Below are 23527 nucleotides of genomic sequence, written 5' to 3'. Positions count from 1 at the left end.
ATTATGCTAATCTCTTACGCAGATAATAACTCGAAGGTAAGGACAGTAAAATGTACTTTCCTCACTTGAGTTTTGTCACTGAATATAGGCATAACATAGGTACCTACTCAAATTCATAAGAGGTTTATGGAAGACTGATATGTTTGTTTTTTTGCAGAATATGGAGAAATACTTTTCGTTTTACTGACTCAAAAACATCCCTATCACGAGAGCCTAGCTGGGCGACTCAAACAAAACATTTTAAATCAAGTGCGAGATGAAGAAAAGGTATCTATTTAATGTTTTTGTTCGTGGTTTCACCATATTACACCGTAAATATTATTTACATTAACGATTAAGGAGAGTGAGCATATTTGACCCCCCCCCCCTCCCTAACAGAGATAATTTATATACCATGTAAGATATATATTTAAGGAGAACATTTGTTACTAGGATGACTCATTTAAATTAGCTGAATGTTTGGAGAAAGTTTCTATTTACAATTACCTTCACTCCGCACATTTTAATATATTTTTTATTCCTAAGGGAATAGAGTAGCGACAGTAAATTGTTGTCTTTGCGCGCGGTACCTATAGACCTAAATAATAGCGCGTAACATAAAAAAAAGAAAAATAAATAATGACTTCACCCTTCTCAGATCAGGAGATCCCAAGGTTCGAACCCTGCTCTGCCACAACTTGTTTTCCATTGTCTAACATGATTGTCTACGACTAAAAGAAAATGGTCCCAAAATTTCAATGTTGCGGTAAATCATGAGAACACTAATATTTTTATTGGATGGTTTTAGTAATTACTTATGCATTGTAACATTCATCATCCTGTCTATGTTTGAATAAACATAAAAAAATATATTTCATTTGGTTATTTTCTATCGTGTTCAAATCTCTACTAATAATTGAATCCAGTAGATACTAGAGAATGACATTTTTAGTTATTTTATCGAAGAAACAGTAACAGTGTTACCATATCACCAGTTAAACTGTTTTGTGAAACCGTTTAAAGAAACAGTTTAGACCAGCGTAGGCAAAAAAACCTGGTACACCCAGCTGCTGAAGCTGTTTATCAAAACCGTGGCCACCCCCTCCCCCCCAGGATCAAACTTTCGCTTAATAAGGCATTAAAATAAGTGTTTATTTTTTTTAAAACTATCTCTAGTAGGTAGGTACCTATCTCACAAGGTTTGAGTGGTTTTGAATACAGGAGTTGGTCGCTTATAATGTACAAGGTTTATATTTAGTGTATTTTGTTTCCTGGCTTTTTTTTATCTGAGTAGGTAGTATTGGAAAAGAGAGGGAATTTCGGCCGTGGACCTAGGAACTTCTCCGCATTTACTTGGTGAAGGGGAAACCACAAAAAACTCCTCCAAGAGCAGCCGTACTATTGATAGACATGATGATAGATTTTGGTATACTTGAACATTGTTAATAATACATGATGTTTGTTATTTTACATTTTAGGTAAATCCAACAGTTTTGTTGTCAAATGAACATGGCAGTTGGACTATTTTACCACAAATATCGAGTTTGTATGAGAAATACTACAGTTCCCACAAGTGGGTGGTATTTTGTGAAGACCATACTGCACTTAGGGTCAAAGGTCTTCGTAATATTTTGAATGAATATGATCACAAAGATGTGAGTATATCTTTGAGTGTTTTCTTATGTATTTAATTTACCTCCTTATTTTCCTTCAAAAAACCCTTCAAACAATTTCATATTTTTGTCTAAACTCATAACTATACCATTATTCATAGTTTAAAATTATTGTATGAAAAAAATATGTCAACAAAGAATATCAACATTGGAAAGGAAAAAAATACTACTCAACTTTATAAAAGATACTGTAGAAACTGTAGTTTTCACCCGCCCGGACACAGACACTTCATACTCACTAATATCACTTCATTATCAATTAACCCATAAGAATTTATCAAATCTCTGTTTTGGTCTTGTATATTTAATTATCTAGACTCTCAGACGGAGAGATGCATTGTTGTTCCAGAATCAAAAAAAAGATGTGACTAATTGCGTTCCAATTTTTTGAAAAAGATAAATAATTTTTGACAGAGCTTTTGTTTGACACTCTTGCCCCGAATCAAAACGAAACCCCCTTTTTCTTGGTCATTTGAATGATTGAAACGTAGAATTAAGAATAGTCCAGAATCATATTTGAACACATCGGACTGTGTCCAATAATCCCCCCACTGTGCCCTACTTTCACCGCGCGCATTCGTGATGTCGCCGCGTAATATTGTTTAATGGGGAAAAAATAATCATAACACAAATGTAAGGTAAAAAAAAGCTATCGGTTAATTTCTCTAAAATTTTATTGTGCCCCGCAGAAACATTGATTGACACAGCAGAGTAGATAAGTGAAGGGTCATATAATAAGAGCAATTGAATTAATGAACTTTGAACCTAAAATATAAAACAAATTTTATTTGACATAAGACGGATATTTTTATGTCATCACAATGTCGATTAAATGTCCGCCACAGCGTGGTTCTATTGTTCGTCGTTTGTTGTCTGAGAGGTCCAATTTTTATTAGTTCTCTCATTAGATGAGCAAAGTAGCGTAAAAAATTAGTACCCTGGCAACACTAACGAAATTTCCATTTTGTTTCTTCGACAATCTGACAGATGAAAAAATAATTCATTTTTTAATAATGAATTTGCTACTTAAACATTCGTTCGCTAATTACACATGAAATGTGATACCATCCTATTTCTTTAAGATCCTAGCAGTATTTCTACACTTTAAAAGGACACAACACGGCATAGTTGAATTCAAATCAAGAGTTGCGTACTGAGCGACGTCTACAAAGAAACTAATGGGTCAAAACGTAAACCTACTCATTTATGAGTAGTTTAGTCGCCTTCTGTTTGATGTGCGTATGCGGTTTCTGGACTTTTCTTAATTCTATGGATTGAAAGCACAAATTTAATTGGCAGGTATTATTTCTATATTAGGAGATTCTGCTATGATACTCTTATCCCGGGTAACGAGGCAAGAAGAACAGTCGTGCAGATTTTTAGATTATAATTAATAGCACTTTGTTTTGGCGCAAAAAGTAGCTTTATATAAAATAATAATTCGTATACTTTCATTCCGAAGTATATTAAAAAGAAAAAAACAGTGAAATTCTTCATACAAAGAGCGTTTAATTTGAATTTACAAAAACGTATGACTCTTTTACCCCACCTGCCCATACATACATATTATGTAGACTAATGCTTGTTGATGTGTGAGCGTGTTGATGTGTGCGTGTAAATGTGCTCGGATGTAGTACAAACGTTGGTCATGCGGTCAATGAGAAGAGAATGTAACAAATAAACAAATGAGGATAGAACGCCACACCACTCTGCTTTTGAATGCAGACCTCGCTTTCTCTACATTCATATACAAGGTGGCGCAAAAGTTGTCACCCTCGTATTCTGCGTACATCAACATGTGCATCGTAAAACCTTTTAGCCGTTCTTTCGCTGTCTATTCGCTCTGCATGTCCAAACCAACCCATTACTTTTTTATTGATTTTCTCTATAATTCTTGTATTATGTAAGATAACGTATTGTGTAATTAATAATTTGATATTCAATTAATGTAATTTTATGACATTTGTTTCAGGATATTTGGCTTGGATATGGGTTAAAAGATACTGAACCAACAATTATTCACCATTTCGAACTTACACACAGCAAATTTTTATTTCCTAATTTTGGCTCTGGATTTGCCATGAGCATGGGCCTATTACAAACGTAAGAAATTATTACAAATATATATTCTAGTTTTATTTTGAATACTTACTTTTGCAGGGATAAAAACATACAAATACAAGAAAGCATCCTAAATACATTTAAGAAAATACAAATATTTACAATAATATTAAATTTTTAACATGAATACGAGTTTGTTCAAATTTCATTATTTTGACCAATGACATAATTAAATAGAGGTGTTGGCTATTTGTATTCCTTGCCTTCCTTGCTTTCCTTTGATAATCGACTTTTGTCATGATTACTCATGATGCTATACAGAAAAAAAGCCGTTGTATGGGATGAAAAATACTTAGATTATACTGCAACTGATAAAACCGTAAACAATAAGTTATATTTTTATGTACATTTTTCCCAATTTCAAAGCTACAAGATAGCAAGTAGCATAGAGCATACCTATAGCAATGAGTTTCGCCGAAATATGAACTAAAGAGAAGTATAGGTATAAAATGATGTTTCTCCGTGTTTGCATGTGTATTGTGACTTTCTATCTCTTTATTTCAAATTGTTGAGGGCAATGCAATAATAGCTAAAATTGAGAAGCAACTATAATCGGGTTGTGGTCCCGTGGCTAGTGTTGCGGACTCACGGACCGGATGTCCGAGGTTCAAACCCCACTCTACCCCAACTTGATTTTCATTTTCTAAAAGTTAGTTATTTACAACTCGTTGAAAATGGACACCAAAATTGAAATATTAGGGTAAAAGAACGCTAATATTTCTTTTTTTTTTTTTTTTTTTAATATAATTATGTTTCTATTTGTTGTTTGTTGCGCTTCTTGTATTTGGTTTTAACTAGTTTAATTTCATACATGAAGTGCCGAGGAGTGGACGAGGTTTGCAGATATACCTCATCCCGGAAGAAGAAAATTTAGCTCAAGGAATGGACCGCCTCCTTTGCCAACTCGGCCACCCTCTCGTTACCGGGAATACCACCGGGATCCAAGACATAAAAATGCTTTTATTGGATGCCTCTGATAAAGAAAGAAGAAATCGGGTTTCCACGCAGAGTTCGTCCTCGGGATAAGAGGATGCATTATCCCCCGTAAAAAGGCCGTAAGCACGGGGGGAGGGATTGCCAGAGTTGCCAACCTCTAGATTTACTGTCCACCCCAAAGCCTTGAACGGGGAGTAGCAGCTGTTGTCAAATTAACAGTTGTTCAGACTTAGATTAAACCATTTCTAAATTGTAATTTTATTATATGACGGGATATTTAAAAATTAGCCAAATTTTAGTAGAAATCAGTAGATTGCTCGCAAAATCGGTAGATCTATCAAAAAATTAGTAGGGTTAGCAACGCTGGGCGTGACTTGATGCTGGAACCTTCTGGGTTGGTATTCCAAATGCTCTCGCGGCCGTATTATCTCGTGTATTTTGTATGTAAATTAAAACTGTTTTCTCCCACGAGAGTGGTTCAGAATAGCACCCCTGGTGGTCGTATGACGTTAGCACAGCTTGTATCTGGAGCTGGCGGTCTGGGTGGACCCCGGCACAGCTCGGTTTTTGATATTGTGTTGGGAGCATTTGATGTTAGTTGGGTACTGGATTAAATGTGTTTTTAAAAGACGTACGATTATTGTGTGGTGCTGCTCTTAGAAAATGGGTCTTGGGACAAGTATGGATTGGTAGATATAAATTTAGAGCAATATAGATTAATCTATTCCAATGATAAGTAAATCATTTGTTTATCTTCGCTATTTTTAAATAACTAATTTACACTTTATTTTCAGTGTAAATATGTTACGAGAGTCAAATAAAACAATGGATATTTCTGAGTTTTCCATTGATCCATCTTATGAATTAGCCAAACATTTGTACTCTGATGGTCCTGAGATTCGCCTCACACATCGTAGGGAATTTTGTGTTGTCTCTGCTGAATTCTGTGCCACATATCCTAAAACCTATGAGTCTTGCGTAAGTATACTAATTTATTATTACATTTTAGGTATAAATTTATACAAAATTTATTTTATTTGTAATATGTTTAATTATGGTATTACATATTGAGACATATTGTATGCTCTATATTTTTATACAATTGATATTTATTACTGCACTTTTTTCTCAGCTTCATGCAGATGAAACTATTATAACTAATAGTACTTATACATTATTCAAAACGTTGTGTGTAATAATTTGTACTCGAGGACTTATTTTTATTAAACATAAATTATAACCCATGTTTTCTTATGGAAATATCTATTTTTAGGGAGGTCCAGTGCCATTAGATAATATCTTCTTTGCTGTGAAAACATATCATGAGTTCCATGAATCTAGAGTTCGAGTTGTTAAAAGAACGTGGGGAAAATATTTGCCTTATTTACTTTTTGTCAGTGATAAAAATGGTAATATACATTGCTTCATTTACATGGTCTTATTTTATGTGTATTATGTTTATACATCTTATTTACTTTTTAGATTCTTTTGTGCCAACGGTAGATCTAGGAATTCCTAACACTGATAAAGGGCATTGTGCCAAAACTCTCGCCATTATAGATTACTTATCAAAAAACCTGGACACATATCCTACTATAAAATGGCTTGTGATTGCTGACGACGATACTATTTTGAGGTAATTATATCTCAGTGCAAATCCCAGATAAATATAAGCACCATAATTTTATAGATAGCAATAGGGAAATATCACGTACTACGAATACCGATAAAAATAAATTAAATGGATTTTGAAAAATTAATTGTATTTTCAAAATCAATATGGATTTTGTAGAGAAATGTTTTCATGCATAACTTTAAAAAATAAATTATAAAAAAGATGTCCCTAAAAAACCGAGACATGTTTGGCATTGATAATTGTGACGTCAAGATTCGTGACGATGTTCTATAAAAAGTTTAACGGTTTCAAACAAAGTTCAAAATGAACATGAATCGTGACGTATTAGGGGCGTGATCAATGCAATGACCATTTTTGCGGGAACTCAAAATTATAAATTTAAGAATATTTTTTGTGCTACTGATAAGTAGGAATTATTTTTTTTACTCGGCGGTATTTCATATCTTATTACTTAAAAACGGTAAACAAAGTTATATTTTCCTATAAATAAATGTAACATTTTTTAATAATTTATTTCTTAGTGTCGCCCGCCTAAGTGAAATAATTCCTTGTTTTGGAAATAAAAAAGTGGCTCTCGGAGAAAGATATGGGTATAATCTTTGGAAGGGGAAGATGGGATATGATTATCTAACTGGCGGGGGAGGATTTGTTCTCAGCATTGACCTGCTTCCCAAACTTGCCAACTGCACTTGTCCGTCCATTTCTTCACCAGATGACATGTGGCTTGGAATATGCCTTGACAAGCTAAAAGTTCGCCTTGTTCACTCTTCACTATTTCACCAGGTAATTTAATAAAACAGAATCTTTCATTACTTTTGATCACAACAAGATTGTCCCAAAGGTTAGTAATGTTTTTTTGTGGTCAATTGTTAAGCGTTGCACTACCTAATTAAAATCGCAAAAAAAATGTTGCGGACTCACAGATCAGAGGCCTGAGGCTTGAACCCTTTATATTCGGCTATCCCTTCATTTCAATTTTCGGGTATATCATAATGACGATTATTTTTATTTGAAAAAAATTGAGCTGAACATTTTAGAGAATAGAAATGTTTTCAATCTCTGTTGTAATACGAGGGTTGCTACTCAAGTTTTGAGGTATGGCAACACCAGTATGAATTTGTCAAATCTAACATTGTCATCGTAAAGTTTGCCATTTTTAATGGTGAACGTACTCAGAACGTTTTGTCATACGAGTGATATTTGTGTTGTTTACAGATACTTAAAAAAATAATTTTGTAAAAAAAATGGAACTAAATCGTGAACATTTTAGTGCGATGATTTTCTATGACTTTCGACGTGGATTGAACCAACAACAGTGTGCCGATCAACTCGCTGCGACTTTTGGTGATGAAGCACCATATCGAGCCACCGTATTTCGCTGGTTTTCTGAATTCAATCGTGGTCGTACTTCGTTACAGGATGAATTTCGTGAAGGTCGTCCAAAACCGGCTGTTTTGCCTGAAAAAATCGATGCTTTGCGTGAACTGATATTGCAAGATCGTCATGTGACATACCGTGAGATCGAGGCATGCTTGGGCATTAGTTCCATTCGCATACATTCAATATTGCATGAAATTATATTGGTTTGTTAGCGTTGGATACCGCATAATTTGACAATCGCTCAAAAAAAGTCTCGTGTCAATTGGTGCAAACAAATGTTGAAAAATTCAATCGCAGTGCTTCAAAAGACGTCTATAAGATCTTGACAGGCGACGAATCATGGATTTATGTATATGAACCCGAAACTAAACAACAATCGACTGTATGGGTCTTTCAAGACAAGCCAAATCCAACAAAAGTTGTTCTCGCACGAAGTACTTCGAAGCAAATGGTCGCGTGTTTTTTCGGAATAACTGGACATGTCGCCACCGTTCCATTATAACAACGTAAAATGGTCACTTCTGAATGGTACACCACCATTTGTTCGCCAGAAGTGTTCGAAAAAATAAGGCAAACCAATTGCAGAAGACGAACCATTCTCTATCACGACAATGCAAGCTGTCACACATAAGCTCAAACAAGTGAATTTTTGAGCATTCAAAACATCGAATTGATGGGTCATCCGCCGTACAGTCCTGATTTGGCACCCAATGATTTCTATTCCCTGTAGTCCTATTCCCGCATATCAAAAATAAATTGCGAGGTCAACGTTTTTCGACGCCTGAAGAAGCGTTTGATACGTTCAAATCACATGTATTGGAGGTACCTTAATCGGACTGGAAAAAGTCCTTCAAAAATTGGTTCATACGCATGCAAAAGTGTATTGATCTTCAAGGAGAATATTTTGAAAAACCATAAAGCCATTTTCGATTATAAATATTTGTTTTTACATGTCTATCTCAAAACTTAAGTAGCAACCCTTGTATCTTAATCTTAATAACTATGTTCCTATGGGGTTAAACCCATGCCTTGTCGACATGAATTTGGAAAAAATCAAAACATTTTTAATACATAAGCATTAATTATCTGAAGTTGGATCAGGCTTACTCTTCCTAGTTCAGCATTATATTTCAAGTTCAATTTTACGAGTGTATCATAGTACATTTGTCATAGTCATAAGCAATCTGCAAAATGCGACTGATGTTTCTTGATAGCTGTTTGTAATTTATCACCCTTTTATGAGAATTTGCCCTATGCATTTTGGGAAGGCTTACTAAACTCGTTGTTGTATGTATTTATACACTTAAATCATTGATACTGGGTACATTGCCTATTTATCAGGGACCTGGGGATAATTACTCCTGATGTCACTGCGACCTGTGAAGGTCTGTTGTGTCGATTCCCCTATATTTAATTATTAAAATTGCCATCTAAGCCTAGGTCTTAGAGAAATCCATGGGTGAGGAGCAAGTAACATAAAGCTAGATTTCGCTTTTCAGTCCCGGGTCCTAAAAAAATGGAGCCATAATTTGAGGGTACCCTTTGACTTTTTCAAGTCTAACCAATGGAAGAATGCAGTTTCTTCTGTGAAATATACGAGTAGCATTATACTCATACATGATGTGAATGGGCATTTATATTGTCCTCATTGCAGAACCTGCAAATAGAGTTTTTTTAGAGACCCACTCTAGCTTGGCATTACCGTTTTCTCTAAGGTTTTATATTACAGGGTCGCCCAATGGACTATCCTCCAGAGTACCTCGCTCCACATCATCCTGTCTCCTTCCACAAGCATTGGATGATAAATCCAGATGAAGTTTATGAACAGTGGTTCAAAAAGGATGATTCTAAATTTGTTGAAAATTTTATTGGAAATCAATTAAGACATATTGAATTATGAAATATTTTTTAATTGTTGCTTAAGAAATAACATATCCCTAGTGTAAGTGAGATAATAATTAAATATATATTTAAAAAACATACTCCGTGCATCTTATTGAAAAAAAATATTTTTAATAAATGAAGCCCCTTTTCCTGGATCGTTACCTGTAAACCACGTACTATATAGTCTATTTAATTCGAACAATTAAAAACTGAGCCTGTTCAGTTTAACAGATTTTCTGATTACGGGAATTTTCGAAAAATGAAACGAACATCAACTGATGAAAAACACGTAAAAGAAATTTAAAATTTGGTGCTCAATAATCGTCGATTGGCAATTATTAGAGACCTTGCTGATACTGTTAACATTTCATTTGGATCAATCCAGATCATTTTGATATATGTTTTATGCACGAAAAGAGTGAAATCTCGTTAGGTGTCAAAAAGAATAATTTTTTTAGAAAAACAGCGTCGCGTTGAAGTCTGTTAAACAATGCTTTCTGACTATCAGGATAAAATGAAATGCATGATAACTGTGGACAAGACTTGGATCTATGGTAATATCGTACCACTAGGTTATCTCGTTATGATGAAGGAGAAGCAATTTCGTCCATGACAAAAACATTGGGTAGCCTCCTCCCAAGCCAAGGGTCTTTTTCTTCATCTTTTTCATCTTCAACCAAATGTTACAGAAAAACCTTGGTACTCCAAAGTGATTCTTAATAGATTCGGGACAACCTTTATGTATAAAATGCGCATTGGACACTGCTGCAATGGTTCTTACTTGTTCAGAATCCGTGTCCGGGAATCTGCCATGTGCAAATGTCAGCTTGCATTTGCATTGACCACTACACACATCTTGACCACTACACCACGGAGGCCGCCTTATATACTTATGTACGATAGATAAGCAGTTTTTTTAAATAAGCAATTGATGGCAATCGAAGTGAGCAAACAAGCAATAAATTATTATAATATGAATTCGTTTTATTTGCATTGAAATTTTGTTCTGTGGAAAAAACAAGGAAATGTATAAAAATCGGTAGAATTTCAATCGAATTCGGTAGATCGGTAGAATGCTCCCAAAATCGGTAGATCTGGCAACGCTCCTTAGTGCTCGGACTGAGGCGGGTGAGGGGGGCGCGGCGTACGGGCGTACCAGACATCAGACTCCCCCCCTCCCCCCTCCCCGTTTCCCATTTGATTTTTTAAATATTTTGTTTTTGAAAAATTTTATTCGTTCTAAAAATTTATTTAAATGTGCCAATATGTCTTCTTGCTCATACTGATCATCGTGGTTTCGGATGTGACAGGGTTTAGTGAACATCCTGTATAAAATTGCCCATCATAAGTACTAACATATTAACTTGTATCTTTGTACGATATATAAATAAGTACCACAGATTTTCTTAATTCTGTGTAAATTACTAACGATATGTAAATGTAAATATCCAAAAAAAAAAACAAAACACGACACTGGCTAGAATACCGTAGTAGCGCGGTAAAAAAAAGAAAAAAAAAAGTATTAGTGAAATTACAGTCGAAAGACTTTCTCAAGAACCATTACCCTGATAATGATATATTCAAATATTGACGAGTATTTTTTAGATTAGAAATAAATGGCTGTTCTAGCACAATAGGGAAATATCATTATTTTTTTACAATTTGAAATTAATAAGGTCCATGAATAACTGTCGAGTAATTAAAAAAAAAATTGTAATGTTTAATTGCCGCAAAAACGGTCCATTGCATTAGCCACGCCCCTAGTACGTCACGTTTCGGTTAAACTTTGAACGTTGAGACTGTTTAAATGCAGAACATCATCACAAATCTTGAGGCTAAATATATTGCGTTTTTATTGACATATTTTTTAATTAAATGATTTTAAAAGTAAAATATGAAAACATTTCTCCATAGTATCCATATTGATTTTAAAAAGACATTTTTTTTTTCTATTTCCATTTCACATGCTTTTATTGGTATTTGTAGTACATAATATTTCTCTTTTACATTCTGTAAAAAAATAAACTACTGTTCTCATCGCTTTATTTTATTTACATTATTTATGCAACTATTCATATTTCTAGCCTAAATTTTAAATATCATGATATTCAGTATTTTCGCTTACTATATAAATATAAAAAATAATAAAGAATGTTTTGCTAATTTAAAAAATATCTTTTCTTATTTATGTACATACAGATAACAAAAAAATTAGGCAATTGCAAAGCAAAGAGACCAATATTTTGTAACCAACTCAATTTCTTATAAACCAATTTATTATATTATGTACACAATTTACAAAAAACTCATTTTATTTTGTACTAATATCAATCACTCAATTTTTCGTGTAATTTGAGGAGTACCTATCTAATCAAGTACCAAGAGAACTTTCTTTTTCATTAGTGTAGTCTGTGGTAGTTGAATGTGTCCAGTGTCCACGTTCGTTTATATTTGTGTTGTCTATGGTTTTTGACATCACCGGCGTTCCATATTCAATCGAAATACGTATACAGGAGTTATAATTCGTTTAATAATAACAGCACGGTAGTTAATTAATCAACTTCAATGATCTCGAGTGTTCTCTTTTTATGAATCAAATTGTTTCCCAGTTGTCTAAGAATCTTATTAATTCATAAATTAAATGTTTAACTCATGAGTGACATTTGCCAGCTAAGCTAGCATAACAAGAAACATAAATTATGGAATGGCTTTTGGTAATATTACATTTCGTAGTTCTTTTGTCTCTCGAAACATCCGGGGTAACAAATATCGGAGATGTCATTTACGCGATAAATGCCGGCGGCGAGGCGCATACCGATAGTTACGGTATACGTTACGAACGGGACCCTCTCCAGGGTAAAGTCGGGACCCCTTCCGATTACGGGAAACAATTACTAATGATCGGAAGGGTCAACCCTAACGACCAAATTCTGTTTCAAACAGAAAGATATCATCACAGTACCTTCGGGTACGACATTCCGGCAAATTCGGACGGTGATTACCTTCTAGTTCTCAAGTTCAGCGAAGTGTACTTCAATGCGCCCAACATGAAGGTATTCGACGTAGTTCTGAACGGCGACCATACTATTGTCGCCGATCTCGACATTTACGACAAGGTGGGTCGCGGAGTTGCGCACGAAGAGTACGTTCCTTATAGCATAAGTAAAGGAAAACTGTATTATAACGAAGAGGAATCGGATATCCGCGGAGGGAAGATTAGAGTGGAGTTCATCAAAGGATACCGCGACAATCCCAAGATTAACGCTATGTACGTGGTGAGAGGGAAGTTGGAGCACGTGCCCAAGCTGCCGCCGCTGCTACCGGAGCCCGACCTGGACGAGGTGAAGGAGGAGAGCGAAGAGAAGGTGTCGCGGAGCCGCCGCCCCAGCGGCCCCAAACAGCCCGACCCCTACTCCACCGACGACACCTCCATCATGCTGCCCGTGTTTGTGGCTATCGGGGCCTTCATACCCCTCCTGTTCTGCCTGTGCAAGCTGTGATCTCCGCCTATGACGGCCGTATTGGCAACAGTGTCTGACTACTATTTGTCTAGTCCCGTATTCCGACTGTACCTTGTACAACTATTTATCCCAATATCCTTTTATTGAATTTGAAGTATTTGTATTTGGTAGCCCCATACTATACTATGTATTGGGTCTATAACTTAAAAACCGAAATAGTTTTAGGAAATTTGAGCAGTTTATTTAAGAAAATCTTGTACAATTCTGTTATTCAAAGTATTATCCATCGGAAGTTACAACATTTCCCTATCTTTCTGGCAATTCGTGGATAACATCCCAAAAAAACTGGTCATCTTTTGAATCAAAGAACGAATGGAGACACTTTTTGATGCCTTGGACTGAAGTGAAGCGTATTCCGGAAAGTGCATTCTGCATCGACCGAAATAAACAAAAGTCAGAAGGTGCCAAGTCTGGACTATATGGTGGGTGGAGCAGAACTTCCCATCCACTATTTTCCAAATAGTTTTCAACGGGTTGAGCAACATTAATCGAGCATTGTTATGTTGGAAAATCAATGTCTCGTGTCTAGTCTCCCATTTTGGCCATTTATCCTTCAATGCTCTCTTTAAACAAATCACTTGTTGCCCGTACATCTCTCCAGTAATGGTGTCACCCTGTTTTATAAGCTCATAATACACAACTCTCTTCTGGTCCCACCAAATACAGAGTATTATCTTGGCAGCGTGAATATTCTTCTTAGGTGTCGATTTGGCTTATTGGCCGGGCTTCACTTACGATTTGTTGCGCTTTTGGTTGGCGTAATGAATTTGTTTTTCGTCACCAGTAACAATTCGATACAAAAATGACTTCTTATGACGTTCGAGCAGCATTTCAGACATGCAAAATCGCCTTTTCACTTCTCTCGGCTTCAACTCATATGGCACCCAATTTCCTTGCTTTTAGGCGCTTGGAAATGGCTGCTTGAGTCACGCCTAATGATTCCGCCAGCTCTTCTTGTCTTTGACACGAATCTTGATCGATTAACGCTTCCAATTCTTTATCTTTAAACTTTTTCGGCTGTTCAGGCCGCTCTTTGTCTTTGATATCAAAATTGCTACTTTTAAAGTGTTGGAACCACTCGAAACACTGTAATTTCGCAAGAGCATGTTTGCCATACAATTCCATAAGCAAACAATGACTTTCGGCTGCAGTTTTATTTGCAAAAAGGTGACTCAGCAAAACTTCTCGCAAATGCTGTTTTTTTTGCCAATTTTCCATGATTGTAAAAAATATGAGCGCATAAGCAAATCAAACACTGTTGACTGGTTTTGATAGCTTATAAATAGAGCTTCAAAATGACATGTATTTCAATGATTTGCTAGACCGCATATACAAGTACGGACATCTAATGTCAAATTCCGGTTTTTAAGTTCTAGACCTAATAGTTTTCGTACTTTCGTTACCCGGATACGATTTTACTTTAAATGTTTTTGCAAAAAGTGTCTTATTTCTTCATAACATCTAGTTGTATTACTAATATTAGCCGTGTTAACATAATTTGAACCGTCCCCGAAATATTACAATCTTGTGTTTAATATTTTTTTTGTTTTTAACCAGCGATGAGATAGTGGAGATAATGTTTTATTTTAATGTTATACTTGTTGGTAGTCGTGTTCAGCAATAGTAGAGATAAATCGAGGTTTAAAATCTTAGGTAGTCTTACACTTTGAAAATGATATTTAATAACCACTTGATAATTTTAAATGAGATCACGCATCTGGGTTGCAATTGTGTACATATTTATATGTATTAATTTTGTGTTTGCTTTATTGCTCTTGGGGCTAAAATTATAAGCAGCTGTTTAAATTCCACTAACTGAATATTTGATATGTTCCGTACTCTCCAATAGAACTCATTTTATTTCTAAAATACCTACGACTAATTTATAATGCATGAAACTTGTCTTTAATTGAAATAATATTTTTGATCCGGTATTGGTGTTGCTTACATCTTATATTTATATAAAATATGAATAAATGCCTTAGAAATTTTATTTAATAGGATATATTTAGACATTTAGTAATTAATTAATTTAAATAACAGATCATTGCATTTTATACCAAAACAGACTACCCCAAAAGAAATACATAGACCAATAAAAACGAGCAATTATAACTTTCTCAGTTTGGATGCCATCTTTCTATTTCTTAGTTATGTTTACTGACTCTGTCCTTTGGATGTATCATGTAGTAATGTTCTATGTATTTCATGGGAGTATTTGGTGACCAACCTCTTGATATAATGTTTGGATTAAGACATTAATCTTCTTTTTCCTAATATATAATGCGCCTAGCCTAAGCACAAATTTATAACCTCCTAACTTATGTTTTTTTTTTCCAAGTTTGAAACTAATTCATATGACTTTTAATACCTCGATTTTAAATGACTGATTTATGTCTTTTTGTGTATTTTTTATATTATGTTATATCACCTGGGCTTACATTTAAAGCATAAAGCTCACGCATAATTCCAATAATTTAAAAAGCGATAATAAAGAATCATGTGAACGTAATGTGCAACGTGCAAATTAAAACTGTTTTCCATACTACTGAATTTTATTTTTTTACCTATACCCATAAAAAGTCGGAGTAATTACTACAACAGGTAACTTAAAAATCAATATTTGTTAGTTACTTACTAAAAACACATTTTTTAAATCTTCCTCCATGAATTCTACAAATTGATAAGTCATGCCTTATAATCATCATAATATGATTGTAATGAATCACTACTTGCCTATTTGTGGTATTCATGGAGAAAGATTCAAGTTTTTAGTGGGTAACTCAAAAATGCTGGGTTTGAAGTTGCCTAGTCGTAGTAATTACTGCACAATTGTCATCGCTATTGCATTACATGACGTAAGCAACGCCTGAATATAAGTATGTATTATCTTTCCCATTTTATTGATGAAATCAGTATTCACTTTCTGAAACTCCATGATAAATTGAGTATTTTAAAATAAAAACTTAACATTGTAAAACTAATAAGAAGGTTTTTATTTTATAATAATTTATTATCTTACCCAGTTTTCCCAATCTATGAAACTTTTAGAAAAAATGTAAATGGCCAAAAAAGTTCAATAAAGGTCTGCGATGCATAATAGTGTTTAACATATAATGAATCATGTCATCTGTTGGTTAATTACTGGTAATCCAATTGAATGATTATTAAAGGAATTAATGATTGCTGTTTTAAATTATTTTTAAATTCTGAGTGGTGTAATTTATCTGGCTAATTACAAATTTGGCAACTATGAAATTTATTCACTGCCATGAAAGATTTATTATATCAGGAAATAGTATAAGTACATAAAATTACAATAAAAGTATTTTATACCTACGCTTTATACTTTTTAAAATGTAAAGTATCAAAGATTGATGAATCACTGCTGTATTTTCTTCAAAATTAGACATCAATCTATTTTTACATTAATGTTACAAAAAAGGAATTTTGTATATCGTATTGAATTGCACAAAAACACATAAAATTAGTATAAACTTTACTTATGTTTTACGATATATAGCCACGTTAATAAATAACAAAAAAAACATTAATATTATGGTAAACACACATTCGAATTTTAGATATTGGTTCGGTTCCTCTCATAATATACTTTCAACGGATTTAAAACACCCGCAGTTTTAGTTTGTTTTAATATTTTGTATTAAAGTTACAAAGGGGTTTACTTACCTAAGTTTTGTACCTAGTGAATCAACACAGATTTTTTAATTTAATAAAACGCTGAATAACTTAAGAAAGTATTTATTATTTAAATACCAATTATAAATTCTACCTAAATAGTCATTTGAAAGGTATTAATAGCTTGTATATAAAAATAATAATCATAAAATATCACATAGCAAAATAACAAAGATTGAAACAAACGTGTATTGTGAAATCACAATGCAAATTCTGAAATTATAAACAATAATTATCAAATGTATGTATTTATTTTTTATTCATTAGTTCTACCACAATGTAAACAATACTCATCAAACATATTATTATGAATTATTTACATTCCACTGGCAATTGACGTTGCATGGCATTCTTAAAATAATTGGCAGCTTTAAATGTTAGAGTATTTAAATATCACAATTATTTTAGCATAATTTCTTGTTGCTTGAAGCATCCCTATTGTTTTGTAGTGTTAACTCTCTTATTTCCCGGTGCCTGCATGCGATGTGAAAGTTGTATGAGCTTTCTTAACCTGAAAATATGAAAGAATTGCTTACAGACACAACTGGCGGTTGTGGAGAAAAATATTCGGAGTAACATATCACAAAACTATCAACACGGTCATAAAAAAATCTTCTTTAAAAAAAAAGAAGTAATTTTATTTCTTAAACAACCATCCGACATTTTGTTTGGATAAGTAAGCTCAATTAAATATAAGTGTATAAAAATTATGGTTTTTAGTCAATAAAGTTTTATAATAATGTTATCAATCATAATATCGGAAAGTGGGTAGGTAGTTAATGTAAAAAGTAATATCTCTAATTTAAATCTTAGGGTAAAGGTTAATACAGATAAATATTTTTAAATAACCTGGTCATAAAGATAAACGTATTTTATGTTTAAATTTTATTTTCTTAAGTGTTTTTTTTTTACATGTTATGTTTTTATTTTCCAATTATAATTTTATATTACTCCATTGTAAAAATTTTAATATATCTCATTTACATAGGTACTTGTAGATATTGATAATCACTGAAGGCTATAAAAATTGTAAATTTAATTCTATTCCAATAATATTTTCATTACTCTAAATCAGGTTTGCCATTTGGAAGGACTATTAGACGCACAATTATCTTTCTAGGAAAAATTTGTTATTAATTTTATCCTTTAAATAAAAACTACATACAAAAAACAAATAACAAAAAAATATTGAAGATGTTTTTTCTATTCCTGTATGCCCTATATATTTATGTAACTATATTATAGATTTTGGAGGTAAGTTTTTATTTTTATTTAAATGAAACCTAAATGAAAAAAATGTATAATTTATGAAATACTCACAATGTTTGTTGTACTGGTTTTTTAATTTTTGGTCTACAATTTCCCCGCTGATCTTTTCTAAACCCTTCTATACAATCAGCTTGAGTTTCTGTGTCAGGTGTTGAAGATAAAACTGTGGAGGTTGCTTCTGGTTTGATCGTTGTACCATTTTTCCCATCGTGATTATATTGTATCTGTACAGGTGTTGTCAATATTTGCACTGGGATTTCAGGGTTATTAGGTTTATATGGTTTACTTGTAGTTGTTGATGTTCGATTAACTTTATTTAAATCGTCCGTTGTATTTGATTTCTGAGTGTTATTTAAAATAGAGTTTATGGGTTTTGGATGTAAAACTGGCGAGGGGGGTGTTATTTTAACAACTTTTTCTGTAGTAGTCAAAATACTATTCAATAATTCGCTCTCTTCTTTTTTAGTGGTAGTTGAAACAGTCGTGCTACTGCTGTTCTGTAATGGCTTGACTGTTAACTCAGCGTAATCATAATTGTAGTCATAATCCTAAAAAAACAAAAAGAGTTTAGTTACAATGATTTCCTACTTTCATTTCTCTCCATTTCTTTTATAAACTGTATCTTATATTTTTATAAAATAAATAATGCTAATTAATTTTACAATGTACCTAACCCACCTCTATTTTTAATAGTAGGTAGTATGTTTTACATGCTCACCCTAACTTATAAAACTTGTGAGTCCACAGTAAAAAATTATATCTTTGCGTTATCTGTTAGGACTTCAAAACATCTTTTTTGTGTGTATGTAAAACTTGTATAATCGTACAGTGTTGCATGATTAAACAATATAAATATTTACCGAATAAAATTATGTTTGGGACTTACGAGTTTTACAATTAGGCCAACGATGTTTATATTATAATACATCGTGGCAATTTATTCATCAGAAAAAATCAGACAAAGTTACTTTGGATTCTATTAACCATATAAAAGTACATTGTTTTTCTTAAATCACAAATTTAAAATTAAATTTATTTCTTTATATAATCACTTTGTAAAGTGCCCTTGAAGTATTATATTACGAAAATGGCGCTATATAAGTTATCCATAATAATAACAGAAACCAGTAAACCAGTCTATAGATATTATCGATTATAGTAATTATTAAATATACATAACAATTATGAAAATGGTGCCCATTATAGTTCTTTTTAATATCGTAGGGTGTATTATGAAAAAGTTTTTTTTTAAAAATAATAATGTATTCCTAGGTATATAGCAAAATTGACTTGGACTGACCCTATATTATTTTTTTGTTTTCTGTTTTTTCTTATTCTGTTTTATATTGTATACCATCATTTAAGAAATGCGATGGTGGCTTTTATAATTTTGATTAAACATGAATAACTTCATAAAACTAGTATTCGTTAAAATATTTTTTCTCTGAAAAAATATTTTTTCCATGTTTTCTTGCGCGCGGTAAAAATTGGAGCATTAAATTGTACTTCAAAGTTCCCTGAAAATGTACGAAAAAATAATAAAAAAACATTTTAATAAAAATGGACTACTTCGAATGACGTCACTGGTTCCTATTAATCAACCTATCATATTATAGCTATGGAAGATTTCCGGTTTGCTTGCCATGGATGGACCAATGGATGAATTGTATGAGAATAAGCGGAAGAGAACCTCTGACATCACACGCGGAGTTACTTCAGAAATGCGAAACTTTTAAAAAATAGTAGCGCTGATAATACGATACATAAAAATTGAAAAAAAAAATTTTTCGCTTAGTTTAATAGTATTTTAACAAATAAAAAAACAAAACAAAAAACCACTGAATTTCCTCATTATTAATAATAGCATCATACACGATTTGTGTGACTTTAATCCAAGATCAGGGTTGCATTATGAAGGCCTTTTGAAGTCAGTGGGTGGAACTCATGACTTGTAAAAATATTGAGTAATGATGACTCTGTTTTTTCATTTTCAGAATCATTCTAGTGAAAAAAATACTCGTATTTTGTACATTAGATATTTATCAAATAAGTATTATATGCCAGAAAAAAATCCATTCATGTTTTAACCACCCACAAAAAAAATGTACGTGAAACAATGTAAAAAAAATCGTTCGTTAATAACGAACAGTTAGTAAATAATTAATTATTCATTCGATTAAAATCGTTTACAACATTGGCATTTGTATTTGCGTTTCTTGTACGTTTCCAATAAGTTTCCAGTTTCCGAAAGTACCGTTTGTTGACATTTTGATTTGACAAACCTCTGACCCGCCAAGCCCACCGCCCAAAAGGGCGACAATTTTCAAATCTTTGACACTAATTTGAATGTTAACTTCACCCGTCTGTCTTTGGTCGTATGTTGTGGGAAAACTAGTCGGAGTTCCATTCACACCACTAAATATATAACTCAGCACGAACACCAAAACAGCTCGTGGAATATAATGCATCATAGGAGGTATTTTGTCACTTGTTTAAATTTCCCTCCTCGCGCTGTGAAGACTTTACCACGACTGCTATGCCTATCTATATGGTTCCTTATGGGATTATCAAGAATCAAGACTAAGTAACTGGCCGAATATGCAACTAGAACGGGTTGTGGAGATCTGTCGATTTTTTGTCTTGGTGATACAGTAATACAGTTATCCGGCGGCTTGCAGGTCGATAGCCTTTGGACACCGGCTGTGGCCTTACCATTGACCGCTCGATGTACATCATATATCCGCACCTGAGAAAATCCCATACATTTCTTACAATATTCTATCCTAGAACCGCAATCAGAATTTAAATGATTAATTCCAAAACAAAATAATTATTTAGTTGTTATTTTGCTATTTTTAACCATTGGCATCACACTAAAAAAGTTATTTATTTTAATGTGATCGGAGTTTCTACGGGACGCGTTTATTTTTTAAAAATACAGGTACTTATAAATAATCAAGTTTGGGGTTCCGTGATAGGTGGTAGTATTGTGAATTTATGCATTTTACAACGCTATTTCCATTTATATAACACAAGTTATTTACGACGTTTGAAAATGGAAATGGCCTGAAAATTCAAATATTAGGGTAAACAATAAAAACTAAAATATTTGTTTACCTGTTTTTTTTTTACGTAATTTTTTACTTTCACCTTGTGCATTATTATGCTTTTTGTAACGTCAAAACATATGTTATCTACATTTCTCCAAAATGCAAATGAGTTTTACTTAAATTCATAAACGATTCAAATCGTTCGACAGGTATGTGAAATTTTCTCATTGATACGTAATCCTCCTTAAGTTATATTGAAGTAGCAGGAAATGTCGATTTAAAAAGTTGTTTTACATTAGAATATTTCATAGACTGCAGCGTAAGACTGATAAAAATGATCAAGATACGCTGCGGTTGATGTATCGATGTTGTGCCATATGCACCATTAGATGCGAAAAGAGAATAATGATGCTGATAACATAATTACATTCGAATATAATATTATGCATATGCGTGCGAGTTACAAAATTCTTTCACGAGTTATCCAATACTGTTGTAAAAACATGCATAATACCTATCTACGAGTAAACTACGCCCTATTTTGCTTCAACTTTACGTGGTATTTCAATGGGTACCAATATATCATTTTTGTAAAATAATAAGAAGATTGTATTTTGTACAAACGAGTCAATGCCTCCGTTATTCCTTTCATATTTGGTGGGAATACGGCTTCCCAATTTTAAAATTAAGAGTTTCGAACGGGAAATTGGATATAAAAAATGTTTTCGGCAGAACTGACCGAGAAGAAGCGGAAAAGAACTTGGGACGTCACCCGCGGAGTTATTTCAGAAATACAAAATTCAAAAAAATCATAGCGCTTATAATAACAATACATATATATTTTTTTTGCTTTGTCCATTAACAAATAATTTTTAAAAAAAACACTGAACTGCCTCATTGCCGTAAATCGTTAATTGGGAAAATTACCCCATTCCCTCTTTCAAAGGATATAGGAAAGCGGAGTTTATAGGCTTTTTTGGAAAAAGTCACCAGTTTTTATGCTTTATTTCTTATTAATATTCCGACTAGATAAGGACTGAGTGTTTTGATTTTTAAGTGTTTATTTATTGTAAGTGAATAAAAAATATAAATAAAATAAAAAACATATGTAACGGGCACTGGATGTATAATTAAATAGAGATGACGATTCATACCTGTAACGCGAATTTGAAATCGTGTTCTAAAAATGTTTTAACATCATTGCCGTGCCAAACGCGTAGTAGTAAAAGGACTAACTGTTTATACCGCTTACTCTGAATTTAAAGGTGTACTTCATGCTCTTTTGCACTGCTTCGCGTTTGCTTAGCGTATACATGGAAACACACTATTTCCCACCAAATACGAGATAAGCTCCGGAACCTATGTCGAATGAAACACAGTCGGGTGCGCACAAGGGCCGTGTAGTGTATAGTATATACCGATGGTAACGGGTGTGATTTTCCACAAGTAAGCGTATAAATGCATAGGTAATATTTTGTTTTCATATTTTTCACAATACGTAAATGTGGAAATCTCTTTTTTTATTATATTTTCTAATAAATTATAAAATCATTATCAGCATATAATGGCACACAGGGCACTACATTGGAACACCAAATGCAGCGTACTTTAATCATCTGCTACATGTGAAGGTAATGTGATTAGTTTTACGCTTCGGGTACCAGTCCACGGACAGGAAAATATTGCTGTAAAACTAATATTTCACGTCGACCCGGGGACATCAAGCATGATAGGCGAAAAGTCTAATAGATCAACCACTACACTACGAGAAATACGTATGTTGTTGGAATAAATTTTAAATTTCCCGCATTACAACGAACGCCTAGAAATATAAAAAAAAATATTGGTGATAAACCATGCAACCAAAAAATTTACGATTTAAATGTATTATGTTGTAAATTTAAAATTACTTTTGAAAGGGACGAAATTTAGTTTCCTTTCTTACTTACAACCAATCAGGGGGTTTCTTATATTGTGTTGAATAAATAAAATATACTATTATCGTTTATACCATTCTTTTGTGCCACAATGTTGTATTCAGGTATGCAAACGCATGAAGAAAATATGTAAATTTTTAAATAACAAAAATGTGAATTTTTGACCAATAATTTATCACTGTTTTGGGTTGCCTAGGTCTAGAAGATATTAGCGGCAAAGTGCACTTATTACTTGTAAACTTCAATGTTTTCTTATAATCAAACAATTCTTGGTCGGTTTTTAGCTTAAATAAAACATCTTTCTTTTCACTCCCGTGTTTATCATCTGTCAAAAGGTCATGCAAATCAGTGACGTGAGATATTCTTTTGCTTAGTTCTACTTTTACCTAATGTTTGTTTGTAGTGAATACGCGGATATATTGCTAATTTAATTTTCGTGACA

General features: G+C 33.1%; 3 protein-coding genes across 4 annotated transcripts in view; 2 read left to right on the top strand and 1 right to left on the bottom strand.

The window, feature by feature from the left end:
* Positions 1 to 9705, top strand: part of LOC148271893 (beta-1,3-glucosyltransferase) — a 47772-nt gene extending 38067 nt beyond the window's left edge. Inside the window, exons 3-10 of one of the 2 annotated variants that reach the window (XM_088240787.1) lie at positions 158 to 267; positions 1458 to 1634; positions 3625 to 3755; positions 5504 to 5687; positions 5983 to 6118; positions 6192 to 6345; positions 6867 to 7128; positions 9455 to 9705. In XM_088240787.1, the coding sequence (XP_088096913.1) occupies positions 158 to 267; positions 1458 to 1634; positions 3625 to 3755; positions 5504 to 5687; positions 5983 to 6118; positions 6192 to 6345; positions 6867 to 7128; positions 9455 to 9625 (1325 nt within the window). In that variant the 3' untranslated portion in view covers positions 9626 to 9705. The remainder of the gene's footprint in view (positions 1 to 157; positions 268 to 1457; positions 1635 to 3624; positions 3756 to 5503; positions 5688 to 5982; positions 6119 to 6191; positions 6346 to 6866; positions 7129 to 9454) is intronic. The other variant, XM_088240788.1, reaches the window with a different exon arrangement.
* A 2357-nt stretch (positions 9706 to 12062) lies between these two features.
* Positions 12063 to 15675, top strand: LOC148271892 (malectin). The gene has a single exon (XM_088240790.1). It carries the CDS (start codon positions 12309 to 12311, stop codon positions 13107 to 13109), a length of 801 nt encoding a protein of 266 aa, XP_088096916.1. The 5' UTR covers positions 12063 to 12308; the 3' UTR covers positions 13110 to 15675.
* A 1201-nt stretch (positions 15676 to 16876) lies between these two features.
* Positions 16877 to 20811, bottom strand: LOC148271891 (uncharacterized). Its single transcript, XM_088240789.1, has 3 exons — positions 20381 to 20811; positions 18150 to 18646; positions 16877 to 17340 (listed from the first exon to the last, which is right to left on the bottom strand). The coding sequence occupies exons 1-3, from the start codon at positions 20567 to 20569 to the stop codon at positions 17265 to 17267; spliced, it is 762 nt and encodes a 253-aa protein (XP_088096915.1). The 5' UTR covers positions 20570 to 20811; the 3' UTR covers positions 16877 to 17264.
* Positions 20812 to 23527: the final 2716 nt, after the last annotated feature.

This window comes from Micrasema longulum, unplaced genomic scaffold (genome assembly GCF_059751315.1).
Source record: "Micrasema longulum isolate JH-2025_06_02 unplaced genomic scaffold, ASM5975131v1 h1tg002599l, whole genome shotgun sequence".
Lineage (NCBI taxonomy): Eukaryota > Metazoa > Arthropoda > Insecta > Trichoptera > Brachycentridae > Micrasema > Micrasema longulum.
This window is presented reverse-complemented; position numbering and strand designations above follow the sequence as displayed.